Here is a 22,235-nt window from a genome sequence, read left to right on the forward strand (position 1 = left end):
TAGTAGAAAATACAGAAGTCAGTATTGAGGAATGCCAACAATAACTGCTACGATACTATAATGTATACAGAACAACTGACTTTTATGTTCTGCGATGTCAAAGTCATATAATTTTCATACATTGAAGTTACCTTTTGTAAAAGCGGATGATCTCTCGTATATGAATAATTTTGCGATCATGGATCAGACATGTTCAATAACACAGGTCTCCAAAAATAAAACAACGCTTAGCTATTTCGGTTTAGTTAACTAATTCGTATATGTTGGGGTGCGCTGAATCCAGGAATGACAACCGTTTTGTCCTGGGACGTCTGGGTTTCGAAGAAATGTGTGGTTATTGTTGAACAAAAATACGAACACAAACATGCGATTTACAGAAACACCGTTAACACAAATGAATGTACAGAAACATGCACACACATGAAGACAAAAAAGTAATAACACCCTCAATCAGATTGCTTGTGAAATCGTCTTTTTCTAAAGGTCAAACTTCGTTTGGAGCTTGTCCTTTTGTAGGTGGCTGCCGGAAATCCCTGTGCAACATCCAGCAGTAGTTTTCCATCATCGTAACACTCCAGCTCCCCCTGATACCGTCGTTCCATTTCTTTGCAACACTTCCCCTGCTCTTCGTCAGGAAAGTACTCAAGGTGGGAGTTGAAAAAATGGACTTTTAACCTTATGGAGCAACCAAGTTTTCGGACACCATTTCCTTTGGAGCAACCAACATTGTTCCACCATTTCCTTGTACTGTGGATCCTTTCGGTTTCCAGCTACCTGTTTGACCACGTTACATTTCGATTGTGCAAAAACGTGACATCCCAAGAAGAAACGGGAGTTGGTTTCGACTTCGGTGCACCCAGAAGGGTAAAAATCAGCTAAACATATGCAAACAGCTTTTTGGTTGCAGACCTGTGATAATCAAAGGATCAGATGAATAAACGTACAGATCAAAGAAGCAATGGTGTATGATGTCCATCCAGAAATGGTCAGAGAAGGTACATGCATCGTGCTTTGTCCTGTTGGAAACATGTTCCAAACTCAAGTACAAGTGTGATTACAATCAACGATATAACGGAGGTTCTTTAACGTATCGTTAATGTATATTAGACGATAATTATAAAATTATTCAAATGTAACCCTTTCTGTCATAATAAACTCGGTGACCGAAGGAAGTCGCTATTCAGAACGTATTATTTGATCAGTTGCAGCTCTGCAGTGCAGTCGAAGATGTACTATACAATCACGATGTGCTTCAGACGGGAACCGGTCAAAACCCCCACAGCCAAAACCCCCACACTCAAGAAATGTCAAAACGCCCACACAAGCGGTCATAACCCCCACACAAATGGACAAATCTCCCAAATACACGAACGGTCATAACCCCCACAGCCAAAACCCCCACACTCAAGAAATGTCAAAACGCAAGGACGTTAAACTCAAAATTAACTCAGCTACCATTGATAGCTACGAAACACAAATGTTAGCATTATTGTCCATGATTTGGTTGTATAATTTCCAATATTTATGCACAAAGAACATACGAGGACCACTCCATCGAGATGTGACGTTGTCGTGGGGGTCCTTGATGCCGGCGAGTTCATTCTTACCCAAGCAACTGATTCCAAATTTCTAGCAAGCTTTATTCCATTCAATATAAACAAGTTTGCGACAAAAAAATATGTAATCTCCATATGCATAATTTAACGCGATCAAAGGAATTTATAGTTATAGTTATTGGATATATTGCCGGAAGAAGTATGTTTCAGACGTTGGTTTCAATAATTTATCCATGCTGCATGCAGAAATATTAAACCAGTACGAAAAATCGCTTTCTTATCTGGCAAATACTACATAAAAGCTCCGGCATCTGTTCATTGCTTCAAAATAATAGATATAAACAAGCGTCTGGGATAAAAAAAAATTAGGTGTCGTTATTATTAACGTGCATAGAAATGTAAGAAAATAAAAAAAAAGTCAGTAAATGTATCGTTATGAAAACGTGTTGTACCTTATTCTACAGAGATACCGTGTGAGCAGATGGAAGCTTTTAGGACAGGCACACGTCCATGAAGTACCAAATACTGGTAGTTTCAAACATTGAACTTATTGGTTGGAAGTACGAGGAAGTTTAGAATTCATAGAAAGAAAATGTAATATAAAACTCAGACATGCCTAGATTAGTTTAAATTAGTATATACAGATAGTCCTTGCTTTTCGCCTGCAATTTTCCCCACCTGAAGTCTTTTCGCTTGGAGAATCTATATCACTCAGAAGATAAATGCTTGATCATTATTCTTCAGAACTTTTAAATGTCTATTCCTCTCGTATTTAATAGCCAGACCATACCGAGGTACTTTGTCGTACACGAAAGCACCTGAGCTCTTGTCAATCTACATCAGAGACGGGAGATATAAAATTGCAGTTAAAAGAAAGAAGAAAACGAAAGAAGCGAAAATTTGTTATTCTTACTTGACGTCATACTGAGTCATAATTTCTTAAGACTGTGAGTGCGACACACACATACATATACACTGTGAGTGTACAAGGAAAGAATGGACAAATGCCTCTGTCACTTTTAAAGCCGTTGATAAATGATATTATAAGAAGGGTTTTAAAAATATGAACGAAAGAAAAGACATTTTCTTCTAGAAATTATGTTTTAAGCACTTGATTTTCTTCAATCTTTTCTTTCAATCTTCATATTACGTTTCCACGAGAATCTTCATATTCTGAATTCAACATAGCAAGTCTTCGATTAATAATATATTTAAAATCAATTTTATGGTTTCTTTTAATTTTAGTTGTATTCAGAGCTGCAAATAAAATCATAGGTTTCTTCTTACTATATCACGTACTTACATTTGGAAATAAATGATGCGAGCGGTCTTCCAGCAGGAAGATGAACATTTTGCTATAAAACACAAACGACAAATGATAGGTGGTAAATACTTACGTCACAAAAACTACGTATTCGTCTAATAAACTCAAGTAGTTGTTGTAGCATGATATGAGTTCGTAGCTGACTTCACATCGTCCGACAACAAGCAAACTTCTAAAGGGTTGGACTCACTTGAATGTGTGCAAAGACTTGGCAACATCGCAGCACTCCTATTTGTTAATAGCGTTTAAAGGGAAATTGGAGAGCTACCCTCAAAAGCCATAAACGCTGTCCCTTATTATAGTCGACTATGCTGCAATACCAAGAAATATGGCAGATGTCATTAGTTATATGATATTTTTTCGGCATTTTGCTTTTTTTACAGGGTAATTCAAAAGTGGTAGGAACCAGGATCCCTACATGATCCACTATCTATTTTTGTTTAAAAAAAATGACAAATCGATCCGATACCGAAGATTTCAATATATTGACCATGAACTAGAAGTAATTTCGACCATATGGCCATTATTCCAATGTATAAATGAATTCAAAATTAGTAACACTTTTGTTTCGGAATATGAACTGTGTCAAGCGAATTTCTGCTTAACTGATTCAGGCCTACATAGTCGATTTTCCCTCCAGCTCTCAGATAGGAGCAGTACATAAAGGTTGATATATCTGAAGTTATTGGCGAAGTACATTTTATAGCATACTTTACAGAGGCAGGAATTTAATTTAGGAAGGCATAACAGACACACTTGCGTTTTATGTTTTCGATTCAAGTCATTGAGAAAGCATCAGTTAGCTTTCCTAAAATGAAATTTACGAAACACGTGGGCCACTTGTCCACTCATGTACCGTTTGTCATCGGAACAGTAACCGACGAAATTTCGTGATGATGATTTAGTAGTTTACACTTAATCAACTAAATTCTTCCAATTAAAGAAAGACAAATGTTATTTTTTGATACACAACGTACATAAACTATTAACAAAAGGCTTGGATGCCTGGGTCTACTTAATGATGTGTTATCAATCATGAACCATTATATAGTAAGTATTTTAAAGAAATTCCAATTATTACATAATTTAGTACGTTCATACAATTACTAGAAAGATATTAAATTATTTTGAGTGTTTCCGGGGCTAACGACAACCTAAATTACACAATACAAGAACTAAATTTTTCCACATTCAAGCGGTAACATACTGAGCTGAGGGCATTGTCTTCAAAATATGTTTGGACCTTATATCCAGAGATGTGTATATAATCATATTTTCGGGACATACCCGGAACACATTATAAGATTGTTTTCTGAGTGCTTCACACCGGTTTGATATCATTTAAGTTTGCGACTTGGGTCATTAATGTTTGCGTAGCGATCGATTTTTATTGATAGGTTAATGAAGAGTTATACACTGAAAAAAGTACGTTCTCCGAACAGCGGTATATTGTACAAATATACGGAATCCTCTTGCTTATTACAGAAATCAGTATGGAGCATAGGTTATCCGTATGCAACATAAGTACTGCCCTTAGATGTTACATCATGCCGTTGCAGAATGTCTGATATCTAACAGTCTTCCTTATATTACATATCTATATGTACACCGTCATTTACGTTCATTTGTATATATGATCCTGACCGCCTTAATTGATTCATATAGAAAGTACGTATAGATGGAACGCTTATACAGAAAGTATTATAAAACATGCGTTTTCAGTTATACGTTTGCTGTACTTTAAGTACAAAACCTACAGGATTTACAAATGTAACATACGATTTTACGTACGCCACGTAAGATTTTTTCTCAGTGTAAACCACAAAAATATTTCCAGTTTGCAATCAACCAGTCAATGCATCAGTTAATACCGTCATTAACTCTTTAACACACCGATTTTTTTTTCTGAGAGCGTTAAAATTTGCTTCTAATTTTTATTGATAAATTCTAACAATCATCGAGGGGCAAATCTAATGGCAACATTAAAATTATTTTTAATGAAGGCAACAATTATCTACGTAGCACTGAAATCTTTGTATGATAAAACCTCGAGTATACTCGTCAGGAATGTGGGCAAACCATCATTTTCGAGCTTTTAAATTTTGTGCAGTTCAACAACGATGATGCTCGAATATACTCCAGGTTTTATTTATTTATTTATTTATTTTTGTAAAAAAAAAATAAAGCTCGAATTCTGAATTTTTACATCCGTGTTCACTACTTCTTAATTCAAGTTTTCATTGGCCCCACTTACCTCATATCATTAAGGCAACATCGAACATCTAGGTCAGTGGTTCTCAAACTTTTTTTAAGACTGGCAACACACTTTACTGAACTTCCTGGACATCGCAACACCTTATTTGATATTTTCATTATAATTAATAATAATAATAATAATAATAATAATAATAATAATAATAATAATATCTAATAGTGAAACCAAAATTGTTTTTATGACTTTATATTGCACTAAGCACTATTGCTACCGCTAGAAGTGCTGACTGGTACATCTATATCTCGATTTTTAGCTAAATTCTTCATGTTTTTTTAAATTCTAAAATTTCGCGGCACACCTTAGGGGACTGCGTGGAAAACCACTGTGTCACGACACATCAGGTAAGAACCACTAGTCTAGGTACTCACAAGAAATCAAAGATATGTACACGAACTTTTCATTTGTAGATACAGAAAATTATATGGATCTAGCGAAAGAAATAAAAATTCATTATTTTTTAAAACAAAATTGCATTCCATGTAGATGTAAAATTATAGACCTTGACTCGATACATAATAATAGAAGAGAGACGTATAGGAAAATATAATGTTAAGAAGAATGTGTTGAAGTACGGATATAGGTTCATATTACTTGAATGTCTGGTTATATTGCTTCTTGGTTACCCAATACATATATACATATTCTCTCTTTCAACGTAGTCTGAAACGACTTGTATTGCGTGTATAATTTTTTTCTTTCTCTCTCTCTCTCTCTCTCTCTCTCTTTTTTTTTGATATTTATTTTGGTTCTGCTTAATGCCCTGAGAGAAAAACATATCCGGTTAAGAGACTTTCTTTTTTTTCCTTTCTTTTTACTTTCTTTCTTTGCCAGAGAGATAAGAAGCGATCCGGGTACAAAGAAGAAGAGAGACTAAAGGCAGAAAATTTGTGGAAACTTAAGAAACTGTCAAGGGAAGCTAGAAGAAAATAAGAAGAGAAAAAACAACAACAGCAAGGAACAAAAATCTTCCTAGCGTAGCAGTATATAGTAAAAGTAGCTTCCTAGGCAGAAGAAAGTTTAGAGGAATTGTTGAGAAGACAGAAAAGAAACTAGAAAGACAGAGAGAGAAATAGAGGATCCACCAGGACACATCAGCTACTAGTTTTCCTCTCATCTTCTCTCTCTTACTTCGTTTTGGCAATTCGCCTGTGTTCTTCTTTCTCTTCGTGCGTCTCTCGTTTTCTCTGCGGTTCGAACCCAATTCTCTTAATTGGTTAAGAGAGTGCGTCATCATGCTACTGAAGCGTAACCTACTACTTACAACACGCCACGAGATGGCGGTTTAAGAAAGAAGCTTAGGGTTGCCACCCGTCCATTTTCTGTCGGAATCGATACGATTTTTTTTTTTTTTTTTTTTTTGAACCCGAAAATGAATCTCGCCTCGATTTAATGATATCGAAACTTCGAAGCGAGTGTAGTTAAACGCTTCGAGTGCTCGTTCAAAAATCAGGATATCCCGGATTCGAGTCGTGTAGCGAGAGCAACAGAGGAGTACAACATATACAGGGTGTTTTAAAACAACACCGACAACGTTTTGGAAGTGATTCCTGACACTAAGATAAGACGAAAAGTATAGACCAACCTGTGTGGACAAATGCTTCCTTTCGGAGTTATAGGCTGCCAACAACATGAAAAAAATTAACTTTAAATTTCAAGATCTCCAATACTGTGGGACCTACCGTAGTTGGGTCAAGACTTCACTTAGGAACTATGTGGTGCCCTATCCAAAAATCCATGTTTCAGAATCCTGCGGTACTTCCGCAACGATGTTTACAGAGGTAGTTGGTGAGTACTTCAAATTATATGCCCGTAAAGTCAAATTCCTTCTATAAAAATTGTTACGGAAGTACCTTAGGATTCTGAAACATGGATTTTTGGATAGTGCACATCTTGACCCTACTATGGTAGGTCCCATAATTTTTGACCTGTGGACCTCTAAAGTTCATTTTTTTCATGCTTTCGGTAGCCTTCTAACTCCGAAAGGAAGCATTTGTGCACTCAGGTTGGTCTATACTTTTTGTCTTATTTTGGTGTCAGGAATCGCCTCCCAGACGTTGTCGGTGTCGTTTTGAAACACCCTGTATAGACAATTTAATTAATAGTAGAATAATATTAGTCTTCCTCCGTCAAGCAAACCTGAAATGACGCTATTGTCGCGCAACAACTGTAGGCTCCAGGTGCACACCAAGAAATTCTTGTTTAGAGGAGTCCAATCTTGGCGGGGGAGGGAGGAGGGTACAATACTATAACCCACTACGTCTATGTAGTATTGAACGGGTATTATTCTGCACCTGTAAAGACAACAAGTAATTGTAAAATAGTTTCACCTATATTTTCAGAAATAAAATTATATAATTAAATTGTTTTTATAAAAGATAGAGTATAGGTCAAACTTTCATGCTACATCAATAATTTCCCTGTTAAACAATTATAGTTTTATTGAGAAAGTTCGTTGAGTTAGGAAGTCTTAGGGGGACCCTGTGGACCCTGTGGGTGCGCTCTTGGTAGGTCCTCACTTACTCCTGCTTCTTGCTTCCAAACGAAAATTTCAGACGTTTTTTGGAGTTAAATCATTGGAGTTATGATTGCCAGTACGGAATTGACCACCGAAGTTTACTCGTATATGTATAGTTCACATAAGCAAGCAAGAGAATACATATTGTAAACCCATTCAATAAAAGCACAAATAATTTACCACTAAACAGACACACTATGGAATATACTGTATCCAATTATGGCCAATTTTATTTTTTACCTTGGATTTAAAAGTTTGATTTTAAAAAGTACAGAAAAACTTGAAAGCTGCTTTCCCGGATAGAACAAATTCTTTAGTTATTTCACATAGATCATCTTTGACTGCACGAACCTTGTTAGTGGTAAAATTTGGATCTACTTTGGCTCCCTTTCCGACTTTCGTTTCCCATCATGTAGTGTTTATTTATTTGATATATTCTCAATTTCATGCTTTATATTCTATTCCTAGATACTTACTGTTATTGAGACTATTTATAAAATTGGAGTTGACAATAATAGTCCATATACAATGGCGTATTTTTGATTTTGTTTCGAGAGGGGCTTTGCTAACTTTCAGGGGGGGCTTTGCCTGGAAATGTGAAAATTCTGCAAGATATTTCATCTACTTTACTATACTAAGTAAGATTTCGGGGGGGGCTTAAGCCCGGAAGCCACCCCCCTAAATACGCCACTGTCCATATATAATAAAAAAATCATTTTCATATATTTTGAATTTTATATCCAACAACATAAAATTATAAGGTAAATATGTCAATGATTTATTTGCAAGTAGTATGTGTGTAAAGAGTCTATGTATAACCATTCAAAAAAAAAGAGAAACTAAAATCTGCTAGTTAACAGCGTTATTTGCTACATATAAAGTACACATATAAAACTAAAATAAATTCCATTGTGATAAATTTAAGAAACAAATACTTTCATATTATTTTATTATTAGCGAACAATCGACATATTTTTAGCGTCAGAAAAGTTCATTTTTTTCGATTTTTTTTTCGAAAACTACACATAAGAATTTACCCTCAAATATGTTATTATGTTCAGCTCAATCTGATTTATGTCCCGGCTTCGATTCTCAGTGGGGACAATCGGTGGAAAAAAGTGAAAGAACTTTTGTTCAGGTCAGCCATCGTAAATAAGGTTTGTGATGGGCTTTCCTCATTTACACCAGGTAAATGCCGGAATAGTTCAAAACATAAAAGTGCCAGTCCGTTTTCTTTATTCCCCATGCCTTTCTTCCACTCCAGTTCGCAGGGTATTGCGATCGAGGAGGGACGTCATTTCTCATATTGTGTATCGATCTAAGATAGCGATGGATGCCTGAAAGTCCAGAAGTCTAGTTTCTAATCCTAATCGATATGATTTATCGGTTGATAGATGTCTTAAATTTGGACAATATTTTAGTTAAACAAAAATTAAAAATTTAAGCATTAATGGTCATTTTAGGCTATACTTATTAACATACTACGTGGTTGTCTTCCTAGAGATATAATAAATAACTTAATAATGGTAAAATTCTGTATCAGTTTAGCCTCACTAAGTTCTATGGTTCTCGCACATCATTAATTTTTTAGGTTTACAAAATAGTTAATATTTCTTTAGTTTGTCAAATCTACATATGGGCTTTTATACAAATGCATACCATTTTCACCTCATTAAGTTGTATTAATTGGTATATATGTATCATGTCATCTTGGACATTTCTTTTTCGATAAACGCTCGTAACACTATAAAATTTGGGAGCTAATCCGTGGCTAAGCGGTTAGCGTACGCGCCTTTGGCGTGGGAGACCCGGGTTCGATTCCCAGCGGGAGCTTATGTGGTTCGGATTCCACGTTAATCAGTAGGTCCACGTCTCATATAGCCTCGCTGCTGAACGGGACGTTAAACTGAAAATCAACTCAACTCAACTATAAAATTTGGGACTCAATAATCAGTTTCAGGGCAGAGGCTATACGTATGAGATGACGATTTTAAAGAAAAGATTACAAGAGCACATAATGATGAACAGAATAAGATCAAATGACTGCAGAAATCAGAACAATATACATGTGTGCATATCACAGGCAGGAATTGAACTTAGGTCTGATGCGTTTTCTGATTTTTTTTTTACCCTACATGTGTCATCAGATAACAACACTATTAGCTGATAGTAACTGTCTTCAAGACACAATCCCAGCTAAAGCATGTTCCAAAAATTTAATTTACAATGTTGGTTTTAAAATAATAAAAAGAAGGTCCGCTTAAGTTGTAAGCCCAGGTTAAGCATATTTCAAAAAAAAAAAAAAAAAAAAAAAAAATGTATTAGTTGAACATAAAGAAAAACGCAAGACGTAATTCGAAGCAAATTAAGCAAAGTTTGAAAACTCAAAAAGAAAAATGGTTGTAGATGAAATAAAATCAACTTAAAATATATTCCCTCAATCAAACGCCTGTTCAAGATTTAAATTGTTGGTAAAACATCAAAAGAATCCCAAATAAACCTAGGTTAAAACACATTTGCAATTAGAGTGCTTGCTTACAACAAAAAAGCATAGATTTATACACAAGGCCAGACTATTCACATTTTGGTGTATAATGCTATTTAAGCGCTCGAGACGCAAGCTTCGCTTTCCAAAGTACATAATACATTGTTTGTTTGACAAACCTGTGCCTAACATATTCCAGTTTTTTTTTTTTTTTTTTTTTTTTTTTTTTTTTTTTTTAATGAAATACACATGCAAATGATGACAAACAAGTTGAAACAGTTTGGTGTAATGCAATGCAATTTAATTCTGCTATCGGCCAACATTGTAGAATACATACACTATACAAACGACCTGTTGAGTTTTTGTATCCTTATCTATACAAATGACACATAGTGACCTGATGTGTCCCAACTTTTCTTCCTGAAAAGATGGCAACCTTAGAGAGGGTAAACAAATGAAAGAAAGGAAAAGATCTTAAGAAAAACAAAGATCACAATCCTTCGTTCTTCTCATTCCATTCTCGCTGAAAACAATGATTACTTACTTACTTAAACATAACGAACATACAGCAACACTGAAGTAACTTGAAGTTGTACAGCGTAATGCGACTAAGATTCCGAAGAAAGCTTAAACGAAGAAGAAAAGTGGTATTATTGTATCTTTGGCTGGGAGTGGGACGCAAGGGGGAGAGAGAGGGGAGGGAAGAGGTACTCATTCCTAAACCTCCACTTCTCTGCACATATTAGTACAAATTGTAACTAAGTGAGCGTGGTCTTTCTTAAGACAATCCATGCATGCCTACAAGTCTTAAAGTGGAACACAAGAACTAAGAACTGGTTATAAGGATTCTTCCATTCATTAAACTTGGTTGCAATTTTAGCCTTGCCTAATGGAGCTCATTTTCTTAAAGTTGGTCCGTTGAAATGAATAGCATAATATGTTAGGGACTTCCTCTTTCTGCAACAGATCACTGACTTTCTCCATTAAAGACCAAAGTCGTTGAAAGAAAGACTATAAACGTATCTTCTTCTAAGTGAAGTCAAAGAAAATAAATCTTAATTATGGTGGCACACTTTTAGCTATTTGCTTCAATGGGCGCTTTCAACACGAATAACTAACCCTATTGATTAAAAAAAAAAATATATTACACCGTAAGTTTCCAATTAACTCCAATAGTCGAATAATTTTCTTTTTCGAATCCTTTGTCCTTTTTTTCCCCTTCTGGAATATTAAATATTGTATTTTCTGAATCAATGAATATAGAAACTGTAATCAACAATGGTGAATAAGCTAAGTTTTTAAGTTCAAGTTATGAACACTTCACAAAATTTTTACTAGATCAATAAACATGAAGTAAGATTTGTTCGTACAGCCTGGCATTTTAGCCCTGGAAAGGTAGTATATAAAATTAACGGGAAAATGCAGTAATTTTTTTTAAAAAAAGTAGAAGAAAATAATGGAAGTTAAAAGAGAAAGCTGAAAATCGAGAAAAGTGGAACAAACATTGATCCAAACTTAATTTAAAAAGCCTCATTAGCCCAGGACTTCCGTAAGGCAGAATAAATAATAATAATAATAATAATAATAATAATAATAATAATAATAATAATAATAATAATAATAATAATAATAATAATAATAATCCGAAAGTTGACAATCGTAGTATCAAAAAAAGATTTGCTTTTAGTAAGCGTCACTATTCTCTTTCCAGCCTTAGAAACAAGTGGATGTAAACAAACCCATCTGACTACCAGTGGGTCGACGACTAGTGATTGGTTATTGGTCTCACTGCACTAGTATCCTACCGCAATATAATATCTACTAAAATAATAATTTCAAATAAAGATATGTGAATTTATCCTGTATTTTGTGATAATAAACGCAATATATATATATATATAATATTTAACAACAGATATAACTCTATTTCAACCTCACCCGTATTTGAACGTGAAGTATTTACTGCGCATGTGTATGCGTTCGCGCGCCTACCCCACTCATTTAAATTTATTGTAAAATGCAGAGTTTCATGGCGATGATGTTTGACAATAATCGATTTTCGTCTCGTGTTATAAAACACAAAAGAGGACAACAGGAACACAGGTAATCCCGTTTATATTAGGATTTAAGTCAAATATGTATTTCCAACATAGCAGTAGTCAGTGTCAGTGCGTTAATTATTTACCAACCAACTGTGGCCTTACACTTTGGAAATTATGCAACGACAGTAAGTAAGCAGGCGAGCTTGCTGTTCACGTCTCTTGCTGCCGAAGCACGTGTGGGTCGCGGAGTAATACATTTCGCTTTGTTTAAGTCTACTTTGTTCTTAGGCTGCGAAGAGTTTAGACTGTTGTTAAAGTTTAAGCTATATCTGTCACGTGATTTCATTTTCATAGTCGATTGAAGAAACATTTATTTAAAAAATTGAAAGAAATGGGCTTCATAGGGATATTAAACACTTCTATTTAAAAGGTTTAACACCAAAAGAGAGACAGCCAAGCTGAATGTAGTTCATGTCATGTCTGGTCCTGCATTTTTGACCGTTTACAATTGGGTAAATGAGTTTAAACGTGGCCATACATCCACGAAAAATGAACATCCTTCGGGACGTCGAGTGGAAGCGTCTTCCTTTCAAATGATTGACAAAATCCACGATATAATTTTGAGTGATCGATGAATCAAAGTGTGCAAAATAGTTGAGGCCACAGGCATATCGCTAGGAACAACTTTTTCGATTTTGCACGGAAAGCTGGGTTTGAATAAAATTTCTCGGCATTATGGGTGCTGCATTTTTGCTCTCAGTGGAGTATAAACGCAATCGCATGACCGATTCGGAGGCTGGTTTAGCATTGTTTTGTCTTAATCCTGACGAGTTTCTACGTTCATACATAACAGTGAACAGGACATGAATATACTACTACACTCCAGAAACAAAGGAACAGTCGAAACAGTGGTTTTTTAAAGGCGATCCAGCAAAGACGGTGAAAGCGACCGACAAAGTGATGGCCGCAGTTTTTTGGGATGCACGCGTAATCAGTTATATCGATTACTTGGGAAAAGTAATGGAGAGTATTGTGCGTCATAATTGCACCGATTGAGAGAAAAATCAAGAAAAAAGCGTTCTCATCTGGCAAAGAAAAATTATTTTCCATCTAGAGAAGTTTCGATGGCGAAAATTATGGTACTACAATTAGAATTATTACAATATTCACCGTATTCACTGGATTTGGACCCCAGTGATTTTTCGTTTTCATACTTAGATGGCTCCACAGAAAACAATTCACGTTGAAGAAGGTCATCGCTCAAGGAGATGGTTATTTTGAGGACCTTCCGAAATCCTACTTTTCGGACGGTTTAAAAAAGTTGGACAAACACTGGAAAAATTTGTCGAGCTAAAAGGAGATTATATTGAAAAATAAAATAAAATCTACCTCAAAATGATTTTAAAAAACTTTTTCTAAGTACTCATTGAACGACTTTCGCAGCAGTAGTACAGTAGCAGCCAAAAGTTTACATACACTCTTCATGAAATCAAATACTTGGGAAAGGAACCTGGAATAGTAGAATCTCATTCAAAAAATCGCCGTGTATCATCTGTATTCTCTTCTCTTCTATCTCCGAAAAGAGTGGACTAATTTGAGATTATTTTTAGTAAGCTACAGATAATGCACTAAAGGAAATCGCTAACTGCGTTCATTTATTTTACTATTTTCAAGCAGAGAACATGCATACTGTACGAATTTTGTTGTCCACCACTGGTATCCTCGTCACATCTATCTTTCATAAATTGGAGATGTGGCGAAAAACAAGACAAATCTTGTCTCATTTTCGAGACTTGGATCAGATGAGACGAGACGATTTGCGAGTATCGTTGGAAATCTAGTTTACCAAAGTCGATGCGAGGGTCTGAGGATGAAGTTTCCAACTTGTAGCACTTATAATATATTTTAAATAATTATTTGAAACGAGCACTATGTGTTTAAGGGGTTGTCCACATATTACGTGACGAGTCAAAGAAGGGGTTACGCGTTGCGTTACGAAATTTCTAGACAAAGGAGAAGGAGGGTGTTTACGTCTTCGTTACGTAACGCATGTTGTTTTGCTGTAATTTTTATTTTTATTCTCAGGTGTATATCCAATCTTTTAAACAAATAATTTTATTCAGTTCATCTTAACATCCTTATATATATATATATATATATATATATATATATATATATATATATATATATATCCTTATCACATAACTTCTATCATAGGAATTGGACAATGGACAAACGAGAGGAAATTTGATAAGAAAAGAGAACATTTTGTGTCGGTCGAGGGAAATTTCCTTAAGGAAACCAACGAACACTACCCTGGATGTGAAAGTCGATTCTAACATCAAGTAATTAATGGCAATTACTTAGGAGAATTTTTGTTTATTATTACAAGCAGTGAAACTTCTTTTATTGGAGAAATTCCTTTCCGTAATCATGAAAACTGGATGATAAATAACACAAACTTAATCCGTTCCAGGTGGTCACGGTGGCTCAATGGGAGAACGCTTACCTCTGGCGCATGGAATCTCTGGTTTGATCCTCGTCCAAGTAAATTTGTGGTGGACAACATCATGTTCGTAGTTTTTCTGGAGGTATTCCCGTTTCCTTTCACATTCTCATTCCAACAATTCTTCCATTATCATTCACTTGCCTTGATCCTCGTCTCCCTTACACTTAAAGGAATAATCGTGAAATGTTAAACTGACAAATTTCATTTCCTATTTAAATTCGTTCCACAATCCTGTTCGAGCTGCAAGACAAGTTTTTTTTTAGAACATTCGAAACTAGGTTAATCTGCTCCTAGATCCCACAAGTCGAATTTTCTAAATTATTTTAACAATAATGACACTGAATTTTTAGGTAAAATATTAATCAATAATAATGACGCTTGAATAACAATGATATTTTTAGACTCTAAATAGTTATGATGAGAATATTGAACATAAAAAAAAAAAAACAGATGAAAAAAGCATAAAATAATTAGCAGGGAAAATCATGCGAAATATTTTCACTACAACTTCCGACAAGAAATTAAATAACAAGGCGTGTCGGTGGTACAAGCACAGGCGAAACGTACCCAAAACCACACTAAAGATCGATCTGGTAGTTCGTATTTGAAAACAGCGTTTGTGTTTTGGGTGAAAATTTGCCCGAATGTTTCGTTGGTATTATAAGTAGTTCGAGTTTTATCGCGTTCGGTCTCCAGAGGCAATATTGTAATTTATAATATACATAATTAACAAATATATTTTATTAATAAAAGAAAACGTTTCTAAGGACCTAGACTAGTACTTGAAATATGGTGATATTTGTTACTGAACTACAATATGGAGAAAGATTTTTCAAGTAATTAAGAATATGTAAATAAATATCACGAACTGAATAGCTCACCGAATATAGAAATGCATAAGTGATAGCGAAGGTATAAAAATGTAGTTTTGAATTGCTTGTACATATGAATAACCTTAATGGGTTAAAGCATATAATGTACAATTGTTAGAAACTGAAATATCCATGAGCTTGTTACATACTAGTCTATTTCATATGTTACTGATCCATATACAAACTGATATAGTATTGCTAATGTAAAATTTGATATGTGGATATATTGATAAACGATTGTTTTAAGCCTGTTAGAAATATACTAATTACTTCTTATACTTTTTAATTTCAGGTTCCTCTCCTTGTGTACAAGGTAGTCATATGCTAGTGACGGTAGGATTTCTCATTCCACACATTCTGACTTTCAAGAGATAGTAGAATACTCGCCGAATGAAAGGAAGAAAGAAAGAAAGAAAAAGAGATGTTGGATGTGTGAAAATTTTAACAAAAAAGAAATAATGTTTTTTTTTTCTTTTGCCCGTTCCAAGATGATGTATTCACTTAAGACAGTGTTAAAAGAGAAGACGTTATGTGTGTGAGTGTGTTAAATTGGGGCAAAAGGGGGTTATGAAGTGGAATATTAAAGGAGAACTTCACAGAAAGTTCATGTGACTTCTCTCTCGTCATATGAGTGACCTAAGTATGTGTGGTTACCAGAAAGAAGACTGAGAAAACGAGAACACATATTTTTTCTCCTCTCTTTGGGCGGGGAACGACGAAAAAGAGAAGAGATGCATGTGAGCGAATGCGTGAGAAGCGATGGTGTAGATCTTAATGTGGTACGACCATTGGCAGACCAAAAGTCGTTCTGCACATCCGGAGACCCTCTGAAAATTGATTGCAGGAAGCCCCTCAAGAGGTCAGCATTGAAGAGGAAGGCTATTTCACCCTGAAAAATAAAAAAAAGCATTAAAAAAAACTCGAAAGTTAGAAAAGTGCTTCGACGTGGTGCTATGGGAAACGGGGTTAGGAAGGAGTGATGGTATGGTGGTGGTGATGGTTGGTCTTGCCTATTTGATGTCCCAAATCATGCAGTCAAAATCAATGGAACGTTTTCTAGCTTCCTTGCCCTTCTTTTATTTCATTTCATTTCTCCCTTGATTATTCCCATTTCCAGGGAAGAAATCGTTTTCAATTTTTCTAAAGTAGTAGTGCATGGTTTTGGACAGACGAGAGGGAGGGGGGAGGGCATATCTTGATTCAGCATTTAGGAAAAAAAGTTTTTTGTTTTAAGTTCTTTCTTCCAGTTTTTGCAAATAAGAATTGGATGCTTTAAATTGTTTTGATTTCGCACAATACCAGTGAGTATGGCTCAGCAATGAAGTGAGATAAAATCTTTGGTTTGTAATGTCTTGTAGTTATTTCGAATATTACGAAAAAGTTAATATTGAATTTTCGTATGTTTATAAAATAATATTTTTAAAAAATGTGAAACAAACTAATAGTAACTTACTCGAGACGAATGACGGTAGCGCAGCGCCTTTGTATTACCTTTTGGTTGACATCTGCTAATACTGCAATGTCAATCACTTTCACTTAAAATCTTGACGGTATCGCAATATCACGATATTAGCACTCTTGACATACTGCAGCAAGATCATTAGCATAAGAGAACAAAGTTCTGAGAACATTAACGCTATCTTAACATCTTGATATTAGCTGACTATTCACTGTTCGCAAAGTCATGCTGTTAACTTTTCAAAACTATTGAAGGTATGGTAATATTATGATATTAACACTCAAGATCATTGACAGTGCAGCAGAAAGCTCATTCAGAAGGTATTGAAACGTCACTCTAAAGAAATAAACGTCTCAACAACATGGTATCGACTTCTTCGAGATCATTGATTGTTCACAACAATGCTTTCAAAAAATATTGATGCTGTCGCAAAATCATTACAATGACATTTGCAAGATCATCCACAGTGTACCAACAAGATCATTGGCAACTTAAAGCAACGCCATGGAAGAACGTTAACATTATCTCAATATCACGATATTAACTCTCGTGATCACTGTTGCGTAATGATGGTCATAACTTCAAAACGTCATAACTTGACGGTTTTGCACAATTATGCTATTAATACTCTTTGAGATCATTGACTGCATGTCGGCAAGAACATTAGTGAGATATTGCAATGTTACGAAATTAAATCTATTAGACTACATAAATAACTACATGACATTGAATAAGATTTTGTTTCAACTTTCAGTATTTTCATAAAGCTCCATTTTCGGAATTAGTTTTTCTTTTCTCTTATCTGGCTTGATTTTTAATGGGAACAATAGTGATGAAGTTTCAGAAGATACTTTTAATATTGCACATTGTAACATTAAGAAAATTCTACAACATACTTGAAAATATACTTATTAGTTAGTTCATTTTATAGCAGTATATACAGAACATAAAAAGCGGCCTAACTTTCAAGCGGCTGATATTTCTGTTTGCATTATTTATAAACAATTCATAAAAAAACTGAAAGAACAGATATAAAGAGTAAGGTCATATTGGAATAAACAAAACGTAATATCAAAGTTTCAACTTAGTATTTGCCAAGTATTTTCAAAGTACTAAGAAACAAAATAAACCCTGACACTTCAGATAGCGAAAACACTGTTTTAAAGTTAAGGATTGCCTGATTTCCTAGTCTCTCTTCTAAATAATAAATTTTTGTCGAGCGAAAATGTTGATACTGTCACCGAATTTGATTTTATATTATAACAATTTGCAAATTTCTAGATAAATTTACACATAATCTTTGAAAGGTAAGAAAATTTATATCCCACGAAACGTCAATATCGATAAAGTTTAAGGCCATGCACATGTCTGGTAGCAAACGAGGATGTTTTTCAGTGTAGAGATTTATTTACATATTATATTTAATGCGACTGATTCGTTACAAGATATTTCCTAGACTTGCAAGTCACTTAATCATAATTTTCAAAAACTAAGGTTCGCAGTTTCTTAATATATATATATATAAAGGACACGACAGAAAGCAACTTTTTGTAGTAATAAAAATCACTGTTATTAACAAATTTCTGCAACTAACCATCCATTAATTAGCAAATTTGTTAAAGGTGGAAGATACGCGAAATGTAAATTCTTGGTAAAAAAATATTTAACCTATTTCAATTTACAAATTAACGAATCCATGTACCCACTTTTTTCTTCTCGGAAGACTTTTGCAGAGGTGAATGAAGAACACGTTTTTTGACTTACTGGGTATGCGAAGTAGCTAATATGAAAATAATAAGTATGCTTTTGATTGTCTATTTTTTGACTCGATTTTGGCGTTTTGAGGGTTTCCGGTTCATTTCCGATTCTAAATCAAACTATATAAATAGATTATTGTGCAGATCATAATCATCAAATTGATGTAACAACACAATTCAAGAATAATAGAAATTTATTTAGTGAGAAAATATGTTCACAATAAAAGCGTTAATGGTAATTGCTATATTGGTTTCATATACTGTAATTATCTTAATGGTTTATTTTCCAAAGCAAATGTTTATTTATCATCCACAATATTTAGTAGCAAATTTGATAATGATAATTACTAAATTGAATATACACAATAAAATAATTTACTTCAGAGTATAAAAAGGGATCCTTGAAATTAATAATTACGCAAATAACTATTAATTAATTAAAGAAAAATAAAAATCCATTTATTTTTTGATAAAAAAATGATTTACAAGATATACATGACACGAGCGTGATAATTGAATCCGAGCGTTTAGAAATAAAATTGTTTGACGAGTATAATTTGAAAATTGGTTTAATATGAAACTCATTCATTACCGTGGGACACATAGTATTCAGAATTTATATTCATACAAAATACTTAATTTATAATTGAAAAAATCTGCGTAAGTAGAATTATGTATTAGATACGAATGTAATATAATTAAATATACAATGAAACTCATTAGTGAAATTCTAGTCACTGTATTCTTTATATTGTTATCTTTAGTAGTTATTGAAAATATATTGTGCAGGTGTCCATGCTGAAAGAATACATTTTGGTTGTAAAATATTGCGGTATTTGACAATCACATAATCTATTTCTTCGTAAATTATTGAAGTCATTTATTTAGTTTGTTATTTTATCATTTTTAATCAATGAACATGATGGTGTAACATTTTTCTTCATAATGGTGCACATGCACAACAATTGACTACATTAAAATCAATACGAAAATGGGCGACATTAGGCAAACATTTGTTTCATATATATTAGCATCAAAATAGTTAGAGACACACATATGAAATGACATTTTAAAGTGAGATCTAAAGTCTAAGGCAGATATTAAAACATAATTCAATATCCATTTCTTGTATTGTTAGCATAGCGATGCATTATTATTGTAACAGGTTTTTGAACATTATTGATTTTAATAGAATTTTATCACATTATTTTATTGATAATATACCCGATTGACATCGACTTGTGACTTAAATAACTAATAATTTAATTTTCTTGTCCAGATAGTTGCTTTGAAAGAGGGTTTATTACAACTCGAGAAATCAGTAAATAAGATATAACGTATGCACATTCATGTAAGTGTGTAAAATGTTATGAATTGACTTACACAATAACGCTTATATTGATAATCTTCTTCAATAAATTATTAACTACGATACACAACAATAAAACTAATATTTTGGCAACTTACTTCTCTATTGTTTCCGATTGAGATTCTTTTATCTTGGACACCTTGTGTGTTATAGTTTAACAATCAATACTTTAATACGAAGTTTCTATCTTCGATATTTTACTTGACAATTTTGTATGTACATGATTTGTAAAGTGTAAAAATATTTTGTTTCTCTTGTTTTGATACAAACTGAGTAGTAATGAAAGTTACGGTTTCAAATAATTTTAAAGAACTATGTGATTTTGGATTGTCACTAACTTTTCTTTCTACTTCGTATTGTCTAATAAGTTACACAAATTTATGGTAAAGTTAAGATATTGTGATTTTTGTAATAATAACAATAACACCCATCTATTTTTAAGTGTGCTTCATTTCATGTATATGATAAAAAATATTGTGTCCTATTGTTGAATTCAAATGAATAAAATATATTGTTTAAATTCAACACATCGATTTAAAATAGATGTCAGTTATATTAAATTCATATTTTACGTTACACGTTTATAATACCTCTCAGAAAGATGAGTACTAAGTTTATTTACAAGTCACACAAGTTCATAATTACTAAGTACAATGATTTTTACTAATGTTATACACAGACATATATATGTTATAAGAGTCTAACAATACATGTATTTCATTACATATGTTGTTTATTATATTAATTTATTTCAGGAGTGAGTATTGTAATTTTTATACTCCATCTTCGCACAAACACTGTACATAAATGCATAAAACGTATGAATATTTACAGAAAATTTACGATATGCAGAAGATATTCACGTTTATATTGATGAACTCGTTTTATTAGTAGTTCCTATTAACAACAATTACAATCTTAGCCGGTAAACAAATTTATAATATTTTAATATTGAGTTTCATAAATATAATTGTTAAAATGAATAAATACTGGAAATTGTTTTACTCTGCCAAAGCACATACATTGAGCATATAATACTTGTATCTGAATATTTATAGTAAAACCTAAATCACAGAATAATAAAATTAAGAAAATGATAGGTTTAAGTTCAAAGGACGCTAATTGTATTAGAATTTCTCGGTCTTATTATCAGTATGAAGCACATATATTGAAAGTACTACTAGTAACAATATTTCTGCTGTGCATTACAAACATATTTTATTTTTATGTTCTTCCCTCTGTTTTGTAACACAATGTCTATTTTGGATTGCTTAATTAACAAATCAAGATTATATCATATAGCGAGAATATATTTTATGAAAGAATGATATAATTACCAAGAAATTGTTATTCATTAAGAGAATCATATATCGAGAGTGTGAATGTGTAAGTACATTGATAGGATATGTGAGTTTTAAGTAGTTTATAAAGAGATGCTAGGATAGGGTCAAAAATAATGGTTATTATGCTAATAATAGTGACTTCTACGAGTTTTAAAATACAAGCAAACGAAGAGAGAAACATTGAAGTGATATTACTCATGTAACAGTGAACTTAGCATACGTATAAAGCATAGAAGAAACAATGGGAAAGAATTAAAAGTAACACTGTTACATTTGGAATTTATTGAACAAAGCTCAAAACTAAATAAATATTAAAATAATTCTTAAGTATGTAACAGAACAAATTGAGAAGTGAAATACAGATATGGACATTTGACATGTTACCAAGTTAATCGATGCATGGTATTAACGTGCATAGTGTATCTGTTTAACAATTGCCAAATAAAGAAATTTGTGTCATAATAAGTTTATTTTCACTTCTTAACAATACTTCAATTAATTTACGCAGAACGGACTCCTAAAATAATAAACATAAACTAATTCAGATTAGGTATTAAAATTTTGATTGCATCAGTGATTCACAAATACAGAACAGATAACCTGTAATTTCTGCTTTAAAAATTTGAATATATAAGGTATTATACCTAATTCTCTTCTAACTTTACTTTTAATAATTATAGTAATAATAACTTTGATAATTCAACATATCAATTATCATATTTATTATTT

At 33.3% G+C, this 22,235-nt stretch overlaps 1 protein-coding gene across 1 annotated transcript in view; it reads left to right on the plus strand.

Moving 5' to 3' along the window:
• LOC145662479 (uncharacterized) overlaps nt 1-21,971 on the plus strand; it is a 713,631-nt gene extending 691,660 nt beyond the window's left edge. Inside the window, exon 6 of the mRNA XM_081728086.1 lies at nt 15,871-21,971. Coding sequence (XP_081584212.1) covers nt 15,871-15,953 — 83 coding nt within the window. The 3' untranslated portion in view covers nt 15,954-21,971. The remainder of the gene's footprint in view (nt 1-15,870) is intronic.
• The last annotated feature ends 264 nt before the right edge of the window (nt 21,972-22,235 follow it).

This window comes from Thermobia domestica, chromosome 10 (assembly GCF_964235325.1).
Source record: "Thermobia domestica chromosome 10, izTheDome1.hap1.1, whole genome shotgun sequence".
Classification (NCBI taxonomy): Eukaryota; Metazoa; Arthropoda; class Insecta; order Zygentoma; family Lepismatidae; genus Thermobia; species Thermobia domestica.